General features: G+C 42.5%; 2 protein-coding genes across 3 annotated transcripts in view; one reads left to right on the top strand and one right to left on the bottom strand.

Annotated features, from left to right (window-relative positions):
* LOC310682170 (mas-related G-protein coupled receptor member H-like) overlaps positions 1-18221 on the top strand; it is a 381144-nt gene that overhangs the window by 60216 nt on the left and 302707 nt on the right. The window lies entirely within an intron of this gene.
* Positions 1045-5043, bottom strand: LOC310681835 (mas-related G-protein coupled receptor member D-like). Its single transcript, XM_083449801.1, has 2 exons — positions 4800-5043; positions 1045-2864 (listed from the first exon to the last, which is right to left on the bottom strand). The coding sequence occupies exon 2, from the start codon at positions 2839-2841 to the stop codon at positions 1825-1827; it is 1017 nt and encodes a 338-aa protein (XP_083305927.1). The 5' UTR covers positions 2842-2864; positions 4800-5043; the 3' UTR covers positions 1045-1824.

Below are 18221 nucleotides of genomic sequence, written 5' to 3'. Positions count from 1 at the left end.
GTGGAGATCCTCCGTGGGCCGGGCTGGAGCAGCACAATGCCGAAAATCGTGTCTGCTCATGTCCGCGGTGCCGGAAGTTGCTTCTGCGCATGCCCAAATGCCAGAAATTGTGCCTATGAAGAAGCGATTTCTGGCGCCATGGACATGCGCAGACATGATTTCTGGCGTCTGGGCATGCAAAGAAGTGATTTCGGGAGCTGTGGGAAAGAGTCCCCATGCTGCACTGCGCCGGTTTAGTGCAGCACTTGCTGAGCGGGCGGCTCAGTTCGGGGGCGGCTCAGGGGCCAGCTAAGTGGCCTCAATGGGCCGCTTCCAGCCCATAGGCCTTAGGTTGCTGACCCCTGCCTTAGTACATCACTGAATTCCTCCTAATCAAACGTTTCAAAGAACCCATGGCAGTGCCTAAAAGGACTACGTATGAAACACTGTCAGGGGCTGGTCTGAGGAGGAATGGTGGAGAACCCCCCCTCCCCCCCCGCTGCACTTCCCAGAGAAGAGGGAGACAGTATAGATTTAGAACAGTGGTTTGCAGAAGGTCACAGTTCAGAGGCTGCAGAGGGCAGAAGCTGGGAAATATTGGGAGAGGAGCAGGAAGAAGAAGAAGCACTAGGGTAGAAACAACTGACTCAGTGTCTTTGGAAAGCATGCCAAACCCCTCCCCTTATCCCAGGTCCTGGCAAGCATTGAGAGTAGTAGAAGAGAAGGATTAAAGCCAGAAAGCACAGATCAGCCGGGGCAGGGATGAGATATGATAGGAGAGATGGAGGTGGTGGGACTTTACGCGGAGCAACGCCATTATCTAAGAGAGGTGGCATTGCTATGTCTTCTACTGTGAATCTTGAATAAAAGACTTGGTAAGAACTCTTCTTTTTTTATTTGCTTATTGGCTGCCACCCTGGGAGGGATCAAATTCCCTGTCTCCTGACAAACACATAGGCAGTAAAAACCCAGCAACCTCACAGCAAACTTCCCTTTGAGGAAAGGTTACAGCATCTGGGGCAAAAGAAAGCATTTCTTCACACAGACAAATCAATTCACACAGTGCATAGTTAAACCATTATTATTATATATTAAATTTGTACACTTCCCTATACCTGCAGGTCTCAGGGCGGTTCACAAGATACAATCACAATAAAAAAAAACACAAAATATATTATATAAACAAAAGGAACCCAATAACAGACACCCCATCCAATACATTTTAAGAGGGTATTGTATGTGAATCAGCCAAAGGCCTGGTTAAACAGGAAAGTATTTGCCTGGTGCCTAAATGTGTATAAGGATGGGGCCAAGCAAACCTCCCTAGGGAGAGCATTCCACAAATGGGGGACCACTGCAGAAAAGGTCCCTTCTCGTGTTGCCACCCTTGAGACCTCTTTGTGGAGGAGGCACATTAAGGAGGGCCTCAGATGAGGATCTCAGGTTCCAGGTAGGTTCACATGGAGAGAGGTCATCCTTGAGGTATTGCGGTCCTGAGCAGTTTACTATGGGACTATGCTCCCACAAGAGGCAGTGATAGTCATCAACATGGCTAACTTTACTCCACACAGGGAGGTACCCTGAGGTTCCTGATGGCAATGGACTATGCTGCAGCAACTTTATCAATAAAAAGCTAGAGAGAAGTAGCAGTTAAATCAGTATGGCAAGAGAAAAGCATTCCTTTGAGTTAATGAAGCTGTGGCTTTTTGTTGTGCCTATTGATTGCATCTTGCTTCTTCATTCCTGGGTAAGGAGATTGAGCTTCATGGTATAGTCCACTATGAGCAATTATTCTTACATAGTCCAGGATCAAAGCATTTCCATTCAAGAACAATGCTGGCTTCGTCAGTTGATGGCATGCGTTGAACAAGATACTGCACTAAGTTTCTCTGCATCAGTCAACACGTTCTCTTGCAGAGGATAGTATTCATCCTGGAAGACCCTCCTGAAAATGACCTTCAGGGGTTCTGTAGAGGAACATTTGCCCTGTTTCCCCACCAAGTAATAAAGCACTGGTTTAATGCTGCCACTGACAGAGTAGAGGAGCTGTGAAAGTGCAATAAGAGTTTGTGAATGCTTAGGGGAGGATAACAGAAATGCGACGCTCCATGGGCCATGGCAGAGAAGGAAAAACAGGAGGGAGAGAAGAATGGCAGTAGTCAGGCTTCCTGGCAGTCGACGCTGAGAGTTGCAACACATTTTGGCCAGAAGGAACAAAGTGAAGACAGCTAAAATTGGAGGCAAAACCCATATGACCACAATGAACATGTTCTTGACAACTGGGTATAATATCATATTATAGACCAGGTAAAATGAAATTTCCATTCCGCAGAACATGACACACAGGATCCAGACTAGCACAGATAGCCCAGACGAAAGGGACTGTGGCCGCCGATGTTGGTAGCAGCTCGGAAAAGAGACAGAGAGGCATCTTTCTATGCTGATGATTGTATGGAAACAGAGACTGGCAGTATAGCAAAATTGGCATAAGTGCAACAGGGGTATTGCAGAAATGCGGACAGGGAGCGGTAATCCACAGAGGTCATCAGCGAACAAAAAGATAAGGGACAGAGACAAAAACATGAGCAGGCCAAAGTCAGCTGCAGTCAAATTCAGGATGTAGGTGGTGAAAGGATTTCTCTTAATATGGGAATCAAGGAGCCACAAAACATATCCATTCCCCAGCAACCCAAATATGCAGATAAGGATGGCAATGGGTTTAGTATAATAACCCAGTTCAGAAAATGCGTATCTGTAGATTTCTTCTTCAAAACATTTTGCATGAAGTTGCTCTCCGTACATTTTATATGTGTTTTCAGGGTCCATGGTGAAAATGTTGCTGCCCCACTCACTGCTGCTCATAATACTCCACACCGTTTTCTGTTCTGTTGAAGAGAGGAAACAGAGCGGAATTAGTCACTCTGGTTGAGCTGGAAGTATTTGAACATTTCATATAAACACTTTTGCTATTTTATAAGGCGAGGCAACCGAAAGCTAGCAAGAACGGGTGACATTAGAAGTTCTAGATATGGCTTTGCATGAGAATTCCAAAAAACCCCTAAACAATCAGCAAAGTTTTGAAATCAGTGATTAAAATCAGTGAAGTTTTGAAAGTTTCAGTCTGCCATCTTGATTCATAATGACACCCAGTTGTATTAAAACATAGACAAACCCTGTCCCTTGATCTCAGGAACCATCATGGAAAATAAGAATGCAATATCTCAATAGGTGCCCAAACACAGAGTTAACAAACAATCATCCAAAATAGTAGATTTTCCAGCTGAATTCCACCATTACCATTACTATTATTGTAACTGTTTAAAATGACTTTATAAGAGATTTTATATAGAAACTGGAGAAATATCAATTTGGATTACTAGAAGGATGTTAGAAGAGTAGTTTTGTGCTGTCTGGGTAACTAAAAGTTAAAGGCTGAACTTGAGAGGGAAATTTGGGCAAAGTTACAGCCTACAGAGGGGACAAAACTATTATGGAGTGCATATGTTAATTACTTTAAATAACTGTTGTAACAGATAATTGTCAGATAGGGAGGCAGGAGTTCTTCTTTTTAATCATTTTTTCCCCAGTCTTCTCTTTTCTTTTAGTTATTTTTAATCTGTTCTTCCTCTTTCTCTTTTTTCTTTAATTGTTTTTTATAAGGATCATGGGTATTCTATATAATATTTCCTTTTCGTTGTTGTTATTCATTTTTTATATACTCCTTTTTATTATCTTTTTATAAATGCATTTGAGTTTTAATGCTCAAAATGTTATAAACCTTCCATAAAATTGTTTTAAAGATTACTGTTATTAATTCTACTGTTATTATGCATTCAGCGACTGATACTTAAGAGCAACACTTACGTTACTAAAATATGGGGGCTGGGAGGTTAAGGCAAAAGGATGACAAGAATGAATGGAAGCAGAAGCTGAATTAGCCCACAGAGGAAGTGGTGGGAGAGAAACTGCTTTTACATCACACTCAGACATCTAACAATTCTTGGAGCCTCGTTGTGGTTAGATAGAAACCACTAAAAACTTTTACAGTTTTGAATACTACTTAAAAAATGAAAAGGAGTGAGTGTGAGGGAGAGAAATATCTTGACCTGGCCATGAAAAATATTGAGAACAGTACTAAAAAAAACTTCTCCATGCTCTCAACAGTGGCAGCCTCCTTTGGATCAGACTCTGTCCAGTGAAAGGGGTCATTAAGCAGAGGCTTGACAACCATATGTCAGGAGTGCTCTGATGATGTTTCCTGCTTGGCAGGGGGTTGGACTCGATGGCCCTTGTGGTCTCTTCCAACTCTATGATTCTATGATTCTATGAAAGGGATTTGATTTATTCCTGTCCCTTCAAAGAGGGGTTGAATTAGAGGGTGAAAGCAGAGGCTGGATGGCCACCTATCAGCGACGATGTCCTGGTGGGACCCCAGCCTCACCAGAGGGCTGGATGACTTTCCAGGCTTCTTCTCATATCACAATTCCGTGTTCACAGAGGCAACTCAGGATGCAAGCCGGAGTGACTTGACCCCCACCTAAATGCAAGGCATAGCCTGGATTTATGTTGGGGGGCAGGCTTTATGTGAGGGGGGCGCAGTTAAGTGCCCCCCCCCCGGCTACACCCATGGTTACCGGTGCCCTCTGGAGTGCCTGGGTAAGGAGAGTTTGAGAAAGCAGAGAAGAGGTCCCCAGGAACATCACATCCCCACCAAAACCTGGAACTTTTAAAGGAGGACAAAGTGAGGGGATAGGAACACAAAACTCAAACAAACAGGAGAATCAAAACTTACAGATATAAAAGTTACAGACATAACTTACAGGTCCTTTCTTTGTCCAGCCCCTCCTGGGGAACCTAAAGCTTCCAGCAAAACGCGCGATCTGGCTGGCTGGTAACAGTCCTTCCTTCCTCCTTCAGCGGGGGAATGTTTTCTCCCTGCTTGCTTTCCTGTTATTCACACGCCCTTCTGATTCTCGCTCTCTTGCTCTTCTTCGCAGCTTCTTCTCGACTGGCGTCTCTCCAGCAGCTCTTTCCCTCCTCCACCACCCCTTCTAGCCAGATCCGCCCTCTTCCCACGCACCCCACCCCCTCCCAGACTTCACAGATTCCTGAGAATCTCCGGGTGTTCCTTCAGCCTAGGAAATCCCCAGTCCAGAGCAAGTACTGCTGTTTCTGAAGAAGAGAGGGCAGGAACTGCTTTCCCCTGGCTCTCGCTGCTGACTGATCTGAGAGCACATGTACAGAGTGTGCAATGGTGAGCCTGGGAGGGAACTACACAGACTGCATTTTTTTAAAAAGAGGCTTGAATGCTACTCTCAGTTAAAGAGGAAAGTACAATTTGCAGAAGGAGCTGGTTATCTGTGGTGCTGATGTGCCAGAGACAGGCCACAGAGACTTTGCAAAGTCACCCAGCAGTCTTTCTGGTGAAGATTTTTATCTCCTGTCCACAGGAAACTTTGCATGGGGGAAGATTTAACTCTTTGTGAACCCAGAGCTTACAAACGAAAAGAGTATTTTCTGTTTCTTCCAGCTGGCAGAGGATATAGAATCATAGAATTGTAGGTTTGGGAAGAACCCAATGTCATCTAGTCCAACCCACTGCAATGCAGGGGTCTCAACTGACAGTTACCATCTAACCTCTGCTTCAAAACCTCCAGTGCAGAAGAGTCCACCACTTCCCAAGGGAGTCTGTTCCATTGTCAAACTACTGTCAGAAAGTTCTTCCTGATGTTTAGTTAGAATCTCCTTTCTTCTAACTCCCCCCCCCCCGCCCAGTTGTGAATTCAACAGCTAGGACACTATAAACAGTCTAATAGTGGGTCCAATAGTGCTGTGCTAAATGGATGGATGAACTTCTTTGATTTAATACTGCAAACCAAAAATAAATTCTTCAAGCTCACCATTATGTTGGAAAAGCTGTGGAGAATGAGGTTACTATTTTCATGTTTGGTAAAGTGCACCCTTTAGGGAAAATACTTTTATCTTTTTTTAAAAAAATAATATTTATTACTTTTTGAACAATTTAAACACTACAAAACAAAACAAAACAAAGAGCAATACAATACAATACAAAAACACTACATAACACTAACACATTAAACTAACAAAACCAAACAAAAACAATTTAAAACACTAGAACAGTTTCAATATCTTATCTTTCATTCACTTATTTCACCGACCTCCTCACACCTCCCTTTTTGTATTCCACTTCTATCAATTATTTCAGCAATTCCTTTCCATCTTCCTCTGTTTTCTGTCCTATAATTATCTTAACACATTCTAACCTTATTTTACCTATAAAGGTAAAGGTACCCCTGCCCGTACGGGCCAGTCTTGACAGACTCTAGGGTTGTGCACCTATCTCACTCAAGAGGCCGGGGGCCAGCGCTGTCCGAAGACACTTCCGGGTCACGTGGCCAGTGTGACATCACTGCTCTGGCGAGCCAGAGCCGCACACGGAAACGCCGTTTACCTTCCCGCTAGTAAGCGGTCCCTATTTATCTACTTGCACCCGGGAGTGCTTTCGAACTGCTAGGTTGGCAGGCGCTGGGACCGAACAACGGGAGCGCACCCCGCTGCGGGGATTCGAACCGCCAACCTTTCAATCGACAAGCCTTAGGCGCTGAGGCTTTTACCCACAGAGCCACCTGCGTCCCTCTATTTTACCTATAATATTCTATTAATCTATTTATACTTAAATCCTTATAACATTTCTACTAAAGCCATATACTGTAACTTCATTCCACCATTCTTTTAACATTCATTAATTTTGCAGTATTTCTGTAAATAATCTTTAAACTTTTTCCAGTCTTCTTCCACCGACTCTTCTCCCTGGTCTCGGTTTCTGCCAGTCATTTCCACCAGTTCCATGTAGTCCATCAACTTCATCTGCCATTCTTCCCGGGGTGGGTAGATCTTGTGTCTTCCAATACTTCGCAATAAGTATTCTTGCTGCTGTTGTTGCATACATAAAAAAAGTTCTATCCTTCTTTAGCACCAATTGGCCGACCATGCCCAGGAGAAAGGCCTCTGGTTTCTTCAGAAAGGTATATTTGAATACCTTTTTCATTTCATTATAAATCATCTCCCAGAATGTCCTAATCCTTGGGCATGTCCACCAAAGGTGAAAGAATGTACCTTCAGTCTCTTTACATTTCCAACATTTATTGTCGGGCAAATGATAATTTTTTTCAAGCTTGACTGGTGTCATGTACCACCTATAAATCATTTTCATTAAGTTTTCTCTTAAGGCATTACATGCCGTAAATTTCATACCTGTGGTCCATAGCTATTCCCAGTCAGCCATCATTATACTATGTCCAACATCTTGTGCCCATTTAATCATAGCTGATTTCACCATTTCATCCTGAGTTTCCATTTCAACAGCAAGTTATACATTCTTGACAAATTCTTAATCTTTGGATCTAACAATTCTGTTTCCAATTTTGATTTTTCCACCTGGAAACCAACTTTTTTGTCCAGATTGTATGCCTCCATTATTTGGTAGTAATGGAGCCAATCTCGCACTTTGTTTTTCAATTTTTCAAAGCTCTGCAATTTTATTCTGTCTCCATCCTGTTGCAGAATTTCCCAATATTTCGGCCATTTGGCCTCCATATTGAGTTTTTTCTGTGCCTTCACTTCCATTGGTGACAACCATCTTGGGGTTTTCTTTTCTAACAAATCCTTATATCTTATCCAAACATTAAACAATGCTTTTCTGACAATATGATTTTTAAATGCTGTATGTGCTTTTACCTTATCGTACCACAAATATGCATGCCAGCCGAATACATTGTTAAAACCTTCTAGATCCAACACTTCAGTGTTTTCAAGAAGTAGCCATTCTCTCAGCCAGCAAAAAGCAGCTGATTCATAATAAAGTTTAAGGTCTGGCAGGGCAAATCCACCTCTTTCTTTAGCATCAGTTAATATCTTAAATTTTATTCGAGGCTTCTTGCCCTGCCAAACAAATCTGGAGATATCTTTCTGCCACTTCTTGAAACAATCCATCTTATCCAAAATTTGCAATGTTTGAAACAAAAACAACATCCTTGGCAACACATTCATTTTTATCACAGCAATTCAGCCTAACAATGATAACTTCAATTTGTTCATACTTCTAGATCCTTTTCCACTTCAATCCAGCATTTTTCATAATTATCGGGAAAATACTTTTATCTGACCACCAAAATCACTAAACTATTTATCAGGCGCTTGCCTTACTATCATTAGATTTGACCACAAATTCTACCCTTAAATCAAAAGAATTAATTTCCTTCCTATTAACAGCAGCTAGACTAGTTGTTGCCCAATGATTAGAAAACTCTAATATACCAATAGAGGCTTGAGTTAATAATATCTGGAACATTGCTCTTTCAGAATGCCTCTCATGCCATCGTCAAATAGTCAGAGGCAAAGAGAAGTCTTTGACACAATTTAGTCTCCTTTTTTATTGAAGAAGAACAGGATAATTTTACGCCATCATCATCACAGAGGTGTCTGTGGAGGGGATATATTGATTGAAAATGTCTAGTAAACCCAGATCCATAGTTGGGTTCCTATTGAGAGTATTTGGCAAGTCAACATGACAGTGATGATGAATTGAGGTTCGGAGTCATTGTTCTGTGGTATTATGGCAGTCAAGAAAACTGAAGTGTAACTTTTGGATAATTGTGTTTTTAATAAAATTAATTTTTAAAATACTGCAAACCAGTTCTCTCTCTCTCTCTCTCTCTCTCTCTGTGTGTGTGTGTGTGTGTGTGTGTTGAATCTGGCCATTCCTCTTCACCCAATTTTCTTGGACAGACATTAAAAAACCTAAAATGCAAACCTGAAGTATTTGTTTGCCAGGTGAATGCCATCCCACAGTTACAAAAAATGGTAGGAAATGGCATTCTTATAGTATATAAAAAAAGGGCACACCTAAAGAGCTGGATTTTCAAGTTGCCTAAATGGCTACGCTTTCCCTCATAAATAACCTGCAAGGTATTACCCAAAAGAGTGCAATTTTTTCACAGGAAGCAATTTCTTTCACACTGAGAACATTGTCAAAGCATCTAGGATAATGGAACATTACCTAATAGGCTGGTAGGAAGTTTCAACACGATATTATTACCGTGTGCCACCCTCACTGAAATGAGAGAAAACATTTCACCGATATTCTCCATCCAGAATGAGAAGTTTCTTTTGAACTCTAGGAAAAAAATGTGAATAAGATTCTGACATTCTGAAAGGTGATATCTCACACCTGCTTGATCCCAGCAGGGAAACCCAGCCAGTTGGGTGGGGTATAAAGAAATAAGTTTTCTGTTTTACAATTTAGAATACTCATTTTGCATCCTTTTTTTGCAATTGTTTTTATTGATTTTCATATTATATATTTATGCATTACATTCTTACAATATTAGTAACCTAGTAACTATTAGTAACTTCCCTCTACCCCTCTTCTGGTTTTCTTGTTTCTACACTATAATATTTACATATTCATTTATAGCAGCATACTGTTCATATCTATACATGGTTCTTTCTATAATCTCATATAGCATGCTCCATACGTTGTAAGGTTTATCTCTGACCTGCCAGTGTTTTTTATATGTAAACAGTGCTTCTCAAGATAAGTTATAAATTTCTTAGTCTTTTTGGAACGTCTGGTCATCCTGCTCATGGATTCGTCCCATCAGCCTGGCTAATTCTGCGTATTCTACCATCTTTGTTTGCCATTCTTCAATAGTCAGCAGATCTTGATGTTTCCATCCTTGAGCTATCAAAACTCTGGCTGCCATTGTCGCATGAAGAAATAGTTTTCGTCTTCTTTTGGTATCTCATCCCCAACCATTCCTAAAAGAAATGCCTCCGGCCTTTTAGGGAAGGTATATCTAAACATTAGTAATGTATGGAAGTGAGAGCTGGACCATAAAGAAGGCTGATCACCGAAGAATGGATGCTTTTGAATTATGGTGCTGGAGGAGACTCTTGAGAGGACCATGGACTGCAAGAAGTTCAAACCTATCCATTCTGAAGGAAATCAGCCCTGAGTGCTCACTGGAAGGACAGATCCTGAAGTTGAGGCTCCAAGACTTTGGCCACCTCATGAGAAGAGAAGACTCCCTGGAAAAGACCCTGATGTTGGGAAAGATGAAGGGCACAAGGAGAAGGGGACAACAGAGGACGAGATGGTTGGACAGTGTTCTTGAAGCTACCAGCATGAGTTTGATCAAACTGCGGGAGGCAGTGGAAGACAGGAGTGCCTGGCGTGCTCTGGTCCATGGGGTCACGAAGAGTCGGACACGACTAAATGACTAAACAACAACAACATATCTTAACCTCTTTTTTTAGTTCATTGTGTATATATACATAATGAACATTTTACATCCTTAATATATCAATGACTTCCCTTCTTCTCTTTCATTGGTTCATTTTACATATTGTAAATCCCTGAGTATTTTACAAAAACTATGCCATTCAGTATTCCATTACTGCACCCATAAAAACTTTTTTACACTGTTGAATCTATCTTAATGCTGCCAGTGTTGTCAGCTGTACACAATTATTTCCCATATATTCAGTAAACGTTTTCCAATATTCTTTAAACATATATTCTTCTTGTTCTCTTATTCTATGTGTTAGGTTTGTGAGTTGTGCATATTCTGTCAGCTCAAGTTGCCATTCTTCTTTGGTTGGAACCTCGCAGCTGGGGACTATGTCACACTTGTGTGCCCGTAGCTCTTACCATCACATCATAATTTCTCTTACTCTGTCCATCGTCTGGCCTGCCACTGAAGCATGGGTAGGCAAACTAAGGCCCATGGGCTGGATCCGGCCCAATCGCCTTCTAAATCCAGCCCACGGACAGTCTGGGAATCAGCATGTTTTTACATGAGTAGATGTGTCCTTTTATTTAAAATGCATCTCTGGGTTATTTGTGGGGCATAGGAATTCATTCATCCCCCCCCCCAAAAAAAAATATAGCCTGCCCCCCCCCCCCACAAGGTATGAGGGACAGTGGACCAGCCCCCTGCTGAAAAAGTTTGCTGACCCCTGCACTGAAGGGTATTAACTCCACAAAATCCTCACAAACTTCCCAACCCTGTTCTTTTTCTCACACTGAGCAGATCAGTCAGCTCAGGCAGAGTGAGCCCTTTAAGCAAAATTCAGAACCATGGACAGCACCCATCAGGTCGCACTGTTTTAAGGCCTCTTCCCATGTTGTACTGTAGGTATGGAGGGATATTTTCCCCCAGTTTAGAGCTGAAACTATCTCAAGACTTGCTAACGTTAGGCAGGTACACTCGTTATACTCTCATGGATGCCCGTGGAAAACTTTTTTATGTCAGCAAGCCTATTACTATTTGCTTTTTATTATTATTTTGCTGATTTTATCTGCTTCTTTAGTTTACAAGAAACAGTTAAAAGCAAAAGGTTACAGTTAAAGAAAAGTAGTTAAAAGGTTTAAACAACAATTAAAACCATCGGTAAATTTAAAAAAGAGATTAAAACTGAGATTAAGAAGGCAGCAGCCAAGAAAAAGGTGAAGAGGCTTACCCATAATGATGAATCAAAAGCTTTGAGGAAAGGGATTGAAAATAAAACTGCTAACAGCATGATGCTGCTATACAATTTTACAGTGCAACCATATTTAGAATACTTTGTACATTTCTGGTTGTTTCACCTCAAAAAGGAGAGCTGGGAAAATTTCAGGAAAGGTTGAAGAAAAAGGCCAGTAAGAGGGAACAGGATAGAGCTGCATAATTATGCATTACATAGATAAAGTCAAATGGAAGTTGTTGGGGGTTTTTTGTAATAGTAGAATTCAGGGTCATCCGATGAACTTGAATTCTGGAAAATTTAGGATAAAGAAAATAAAATACTGCCTCTGAATGTCTCCGAATACCATTTGCTGGTAACTGCATGTGAACAGAGCACATTTCCTGCTTGCATGCTTCCCAGAAACAGACAGCTTCTAGATGGACCTTTGGTCTAAATCAGCAGCCAGATGCTTCTTATGCACTAGTAATAATGAATATAGAGGAGAACTGTTGTGGAAACTGGGAAAGAAAGACAATAGAGCCAGGACCCAGACAGTGTGTTTCTTTCACTGATTTTATTCATGACACTCATGAGCCATCTGCTGGCAAGCTGGACTAATAGCACTTTGAAAAGGGAATTTCCTTTTTTCCCCTCTTGGCTGTTCTCTAGCAACATTTACTAATAGCTAGAAAACACACACCATTCAGGCAAAGCTACCTCTTCTTCTTGCAAGTGCATATCGTGAAGTCAAGCTCAATTTACCAAATTCACAGGAATGCTGTGTGTATGGAAGTGGAGGGAGAGAATGCCTGTTCAGGAAAATATAATTTTATAGCACCCTGACATCCAGCAAGCAAGGTCAATGTATGTAATCACATTTCTGATATTTCATTCTAATCATTCGCAGAGCGGAAGCCATATTTGTGTGTTGTAGCTGAAACAACAAAAGTTCTTGTGGCCTCTTTATTATGGCATGTAAGGTTTCACAGACTGTACAAGTCAGACAAGGTGCAGTACCAAAAAGTTTATGCCATCCTAAATGTATCAAATGTATCAAGGCGGCGTAGAGACAGGAGGCAAAGGCGGGGTTGTCGGGCTGGTGTCCTGGTAAGATTGCAGAGGAGTCCATCTAAACCACCGCTCCCTAGCATATTTCTTGCTAATGTGAGATCTCTTGCCAACAAGATGGATGAATTGAGGCTGCAGGCAGCAAAGAACAGCCTTGTAAAAGATTGCTGCGTTTTATTTGTCATTGAGACATGGCTTCAACCGTCCATACCAGACACAGCTATTCAGTTGGAAGGCTGTGCGGTACATCGTCATGACCGAGGCATGGACTTCGGAAAAACCAAAGGAGGGGGGCTGTGTGTATATGTGAACAAATGCTGGTCCAATAATTCGAAGACTGTGGGCAGTCACTGTTCACCGGATTTGGAATATGTGGCTGTTAAATGTAGACCAGCCTATCTCCCTAGGGAGTTCACAGCTGTTATGTTAACTGGTGTGTACGTGCCACCAGATGCCAATGCCAACCTGGCTTTGGGATGCCTGCAGAGCCTTATCAGCAGCCAGCAAGACAAGTATCCTGAAGCTGTGCACATCATTGCGGGAGACTTCAACCATGTTGAACTTAAAACAGTGCTCCCAACGCTCTATCAGCATGTGAAATGTCCCACAAGAGGGGACAAGACACTGGATAAAGTTTATTCGAATGTAAATCACGGCTATAGGGCTTTACAGCTGCCACACTTGGGCCAGTCCGACCATATGTCTCTGTTCCTGGTACCAGCATATATCCCACTCAGGAAACGGGCTCCCACAATATCAAAATCTGTTAAAATCTGGCCCGAAGGTGCTATTCACCAGCTGCAGGACTGTTTTGAGAGAACCAATTGGGATATTTTCGATCATACAGACCTGGAGGAACACACGGCGGCAGTTCTGTGCTATATCAATCACTGCACAGACACTGTCACAGTAAATAAATCCATCCGGTTTTACCCCAATCAGAAACCCTGGATGAATAGAGAGGTCCAGTGCCTGTTGCGGGAAAGGAACAGGGCTTTTAGGTCAGGCGAGGTGCAGCTTTACAGTGTGGCAAGAGCAAACTTGAAGAGGGGTATTCGACGGGCAAAATTGGATTATAGGCTGAGGATTGAGGATAATTTAAGGAGCAACAACACAAGACAGATGTGGCAGGGGATTCAGCATATTACCAACTACAAACCTAACCTTGGTGCTGTCGACGGTGACCCTTTGCTGGCGGAGGAGCTTAACCTCTTCTTTGCTCGCTTCGAGAGGGAGCCACCTGAGACGCCGGTATTACAGCCACCAGCCCATAGGGGCCCCTCATTCACGGTAGAGGAGCATGAGGTGAGACAGGTATTGAGGATGGCGAATCCGAGGAAGGCGGCTGGACCTGATGGCATCACTGGAAAGGTGTTGAAGGGCTGTGCGGATCAGCTGGCGAGGGTCTTTACTAAGATCTTCAATAAGTCCTTACACCAGTCTATTGTCCCACCCTGCCTGAAGTCGTCAACTATTGTCCCTCTGCCTAAAAAATCCACAATCAGTAGTTTGAATGACTACAGACCAGTTGCACTGACTCCAATCATCATGAAGTGTTTTGAGAAACTGGTGCGCCGTCACATTATTTCCTGTCTTCCATCAACTTTTGACAACCACCAGTTTGCATACAAGGCAAATAGATCCACAGAAGACGCTATCACCACCACTCTCCATGCTGCTCTGTCCCATCTGGAGCAGCCGGGGAGTTATGTGAGGCTGCTGTTTGTGGATTTTAGCTCTGCTTTTAACACTATCCTCCCCCATAGACTGGTGTCCAAGCTAGAGGCGATTGGACTCTCCAACTCCACCTGTCTCTGGGTTTTGGATTTTTTGTCAGAACGTTCTCAGAGGGTTAGAGTAGGGTCACATATGTCCACAGCCCTTAGCCTTAACACCGGCTCACCACAGGGTTGTGTGTTGAGTCCCCTGCTCTATGCTCTCTATACGTATGACTGTACAGCCATCTATTCCAGCAACAAAATCATCAAGTTTGCTGATGACACTACGGTGGTAGGGCTCATTTCAGGAGGGGATGAGTCCGCCTATCGGGACGAGGTGGAGCGGCTCTGTGTTTGGTGTGGAGAGAACAATCTGGCTCTTAATACGGCTAAGACCAAGGAATTGGTGGTGGATTACAGAAAAAAAAAGGCGGACATTCAGCCCTTGTATATCAACGGGGAACGGGTGGAGAGGGTGGCGGAATTCAGGTTTTTGGGAGTAACTATCGATCAGGGCATGACTTGGAGCGCAAATACCACTGCTCTGGTGAAGAAGGCCCAGCAGAGAATTTATTTCCTCAGACTTTTGAAGAAGAACAATCTGAGTGAGAGACTGCTGGTGTCCTTCTACCGAGGCTCCATAGAGAGCATTCTTACATACTGTATTTGTGCTTGGTTCTCCAGTTGTACAGCTAGGGAGAGGAAGGTGCTCCAGAAGGTCATAACCACAGCCCAAAGGATTATTGGTCATCCTCTCCCATCTTTGGAAGAACTGTACGGTTCCCGTTGTCTTAGGAAAGCAAACAACATCCTGCAGGATTCATCTCACCCGGGACACAGTCTGTTTGCACTACTGCCTTCTGGCAGGAGATATAGAAACATCAAGTCAAGGACAAATAGACTGAAAAACAGTTTCTATCCAAGAGCTGTGGCCTTTTTGAATGCTGTAACTCGATAGTGTGACCTGGGAGTTTGATGGGTGTTGGTGTGGGTGTGGCTGGAATGTGGTTTGTTTGGTTGTTGTTGTTGTTTTGCTTTTGTTGTTTTTAAGGGATGGCATCCAATTTCGTTGCACTTGTGCAATGTTGCACTTGTGTAATGACAATAAAGAATCTATTCTATTCTATTCTTTAAAGTGTCACTCATAGAATGCATTTGGATGTGGCTATTATTGGATGTGGGTGGTGCTGTGGGTTAAACCACAGAGCCTAGGACTTGTTGATCAGAAGGTCGGCGGTTTGAATCCCTGCAACGGGGTGAGCTCCCGCTGCTCAGTCCCTGCTCCTGCCAACCTAGAAGTTCAAAAGCATGTCAAAGTGCAATTAAATACATAGGTACCACTCCGGCGGGAAGGTAAATGGTGTTTCTGTGTGCTGCTCTGTTTCACCAGAATCAGTTTAGTCATGCTGGCCACATGACCCAGAAGTTGTACACCGGCTCCCTTGGCCAATAAAGTGAGATGAGCACCACAACCCCAGAGTCGTCTGCGACTGGACCTAATGGTCAGGGGTCCCTTTACCTTTACGTTATTATTGTGTTAGTCTTCCAGGTTAGAAGGTTAGTGCTTGTAACATTCCTTTTGCATCGCATTACGTGCTGCATTAAAGAATTTCCCTTTTTTGATATGTCCAAGCAGGTGGGTGTGGTATGACACAACAGCAGATGTCATTGGACATGTCACCACCCTTGTGTACTTCTGTTTCCCCATGACTGGCCCAAGAATATAGTGGGGAAAACTGTATGCTAGAATACCAGCCCATATTTCATCACAATGGTGTGGTTTCTGAAAATGGAGCAAAATTCTACAGCACAAAATTCCTGCAATTTTCCAGGTTAATAGGGTTGCGAATTTATTATATTTTTTCTGGAAGCAATTATCACAGAATTGTGTACTAAACTTCCCCTAGATTCTGCTAGATTTCCAAAAGTGGCTTTTATGCCATGCGAAAGACCTTATAAAACACAGGAATTATTAGGTAAGGAAACATTGGGGAAATGAAGAGATGTGCTGTCTGAATGCAGTTATTTCTAGGCTTTATAACCAACTCTATTTAAACTTGTGAATAAGACAGATTCTTATTCCTTAGCCTATAAAACCTCATCATATAAATTAAAGCTGTTAAAGAGTAACTTTGGTGGTCGTCATTGTCTATCTGAATCCTAAATAATTTACTGCCTTTGACAGCCAAAATCTTGGTTGCCTATCTTTTGAGGACAGTGGACACTTTTGGAGTTTTGAGCAAGTGACATGGATGCCATCCTCTTCTGTCATCCTTCTCCTCTCCCCACAGAGAGACAGAAAGAAGACAAATTGCACCTACAAACATACAACACTTTCCCAAGGCAACTGGGTAAAAGTTGGATCCAGCAGAATTAATCTGAGAAGCTCAAAGAGCTGAAAGAGAGGGTGGGAAAGAGTTTCACTCTTCCAGCTTCCTTCTTCAGCTCCACATACTTGAAAAAGATGTCCACACTAACTATGGGAAAGCAGCTGACAATAAAATGGTGGTGGTGGTGGTCCCATGTACATACCCAATGAAATTACTCAAAGCATTTACACACAGGAGGATTGGGTAGGAAAGCTGTCCTTGGACAGCACCATTTTGACGCAGTTGTGTGGGGCTTGCAAGTTTGAATGCTTCCCTTGCCTCTTCCCTTTATATAAAAAGCTTGAATGTGAAGTAGAAGTATTCAGCCTTGTCCTCTTCCTGACATCATGTTTTTTCTGTACAGAGGAGGTTTTCAGCCCATTCTTTCCATAAAGAGGAAGACATATACTCTGACCACCTGCAACCTTGGTTCCGGCACAGTTTAATTATCTGAACTGCTTAAAGTGCAAAATGACACCAGCTAAGACCCTGTCCTTGAATCCACTGTTCTAAAGAGTAGTTTGCCTTGGAAAAAACATTATTCCATCTATCAGCCAGCAAAATGAGTAATGGATATCAACTGGTCCCTTTTCTAACCTGCAAAGCATTGCTTACTGTTGCTTTGTGCTATTTTTAGCTGCCCTTTCACTGAAGTTGCAGAGGAATTCGGTCTGGATTTACTGTACCAAGTTGACAACTGTGATTCTTTTTGCTTGCACAGGGAAGCATGTCTTTAACCAATGTATCTGAGCTAGGGACATACAAATATGTTTCCCTTTACTTCCATTTAATTTGGGCATATGTTTGTCCATGATTCTTTTGTTTCCTATTTTAATCTCTTTCTGTGTGTGTATTCACATGCACACATTTTCCCACAGGCATCATTAAATTGTTCTTCTCATGGAAATTATCATTCAGAACATTGCCATTTCCGTATCATTTTACATGCATATGGGATAGATTCTGTTCTGGCTTCTTCTCAACCCATTCAATCAATATCCCTATGCCTTCCCCAGAAACAGAGGAGCCCTAGCACTGGTGACTAGCTGTGTTGCAAGACAGCAGAGAACTAGTGATGGGTGGAGGGTATGAGATGTTTCACCCATTCCATGTTCCTAATCCATACACACACCAGCATCCTGCCCATGGCTCACAAGAGCACACCTACATCTGAAACTCAATGAAGGGATAAGTCACTACTTCTAAAATTGCTTTTCATTTTTTAAAAATACAATGCATAAGTACATTAGAAACTGGTGTATACCAACTCAGACCATTTGCTCATCTAACACAACATTGACTACAGTGACTTGCAGGGTTCTCCAGGGTTTCATTTCCCTCTCAGCCCTACCTGGAGATGCCAGGGTTTGAACCTAGGACCTTCTGCATGCAAAGAATTTGCTCTACCACTGAGCTACAGTCTTGACTTCAAATACAGACTGATTTCCCCCTTTTAACCTTTCTTCTTCTTTTTACATTTCAGATTCACAACAAAAAATCCAGGAGGTCCCCTTGCCCAAAAGTGTCACTTCATCATTTCACTTTAGGTGTTCAGTTC

Source organism: Podarcis tiliguerta, assembly GCF_965153285.1.
Source record: "Podarcis tiliguerta genome assembly, chromosome: 7".
Lineage (NCBI taxonomy): Eukaryota > Metazoa > Chordata > Lepidosauria > Squamata > Lacertidae > Podarcis > Podarcis tiliguerta.
The sequence above is the reverse complement of the archived record's forward strand: the minus strand, read 5'-3'. Positions and strand labels throughout refer to the sequence as shown.

Excerpts from the sequence above, each read along its gene's own strand:
- LOC310681835 (XM_083449801.1), bottom strand. The coding sequence starts at position 2,841 with ATGAGCAGCAGTGAGTGGGGCAGCAACATTTTCACCATGGACCCTGAA.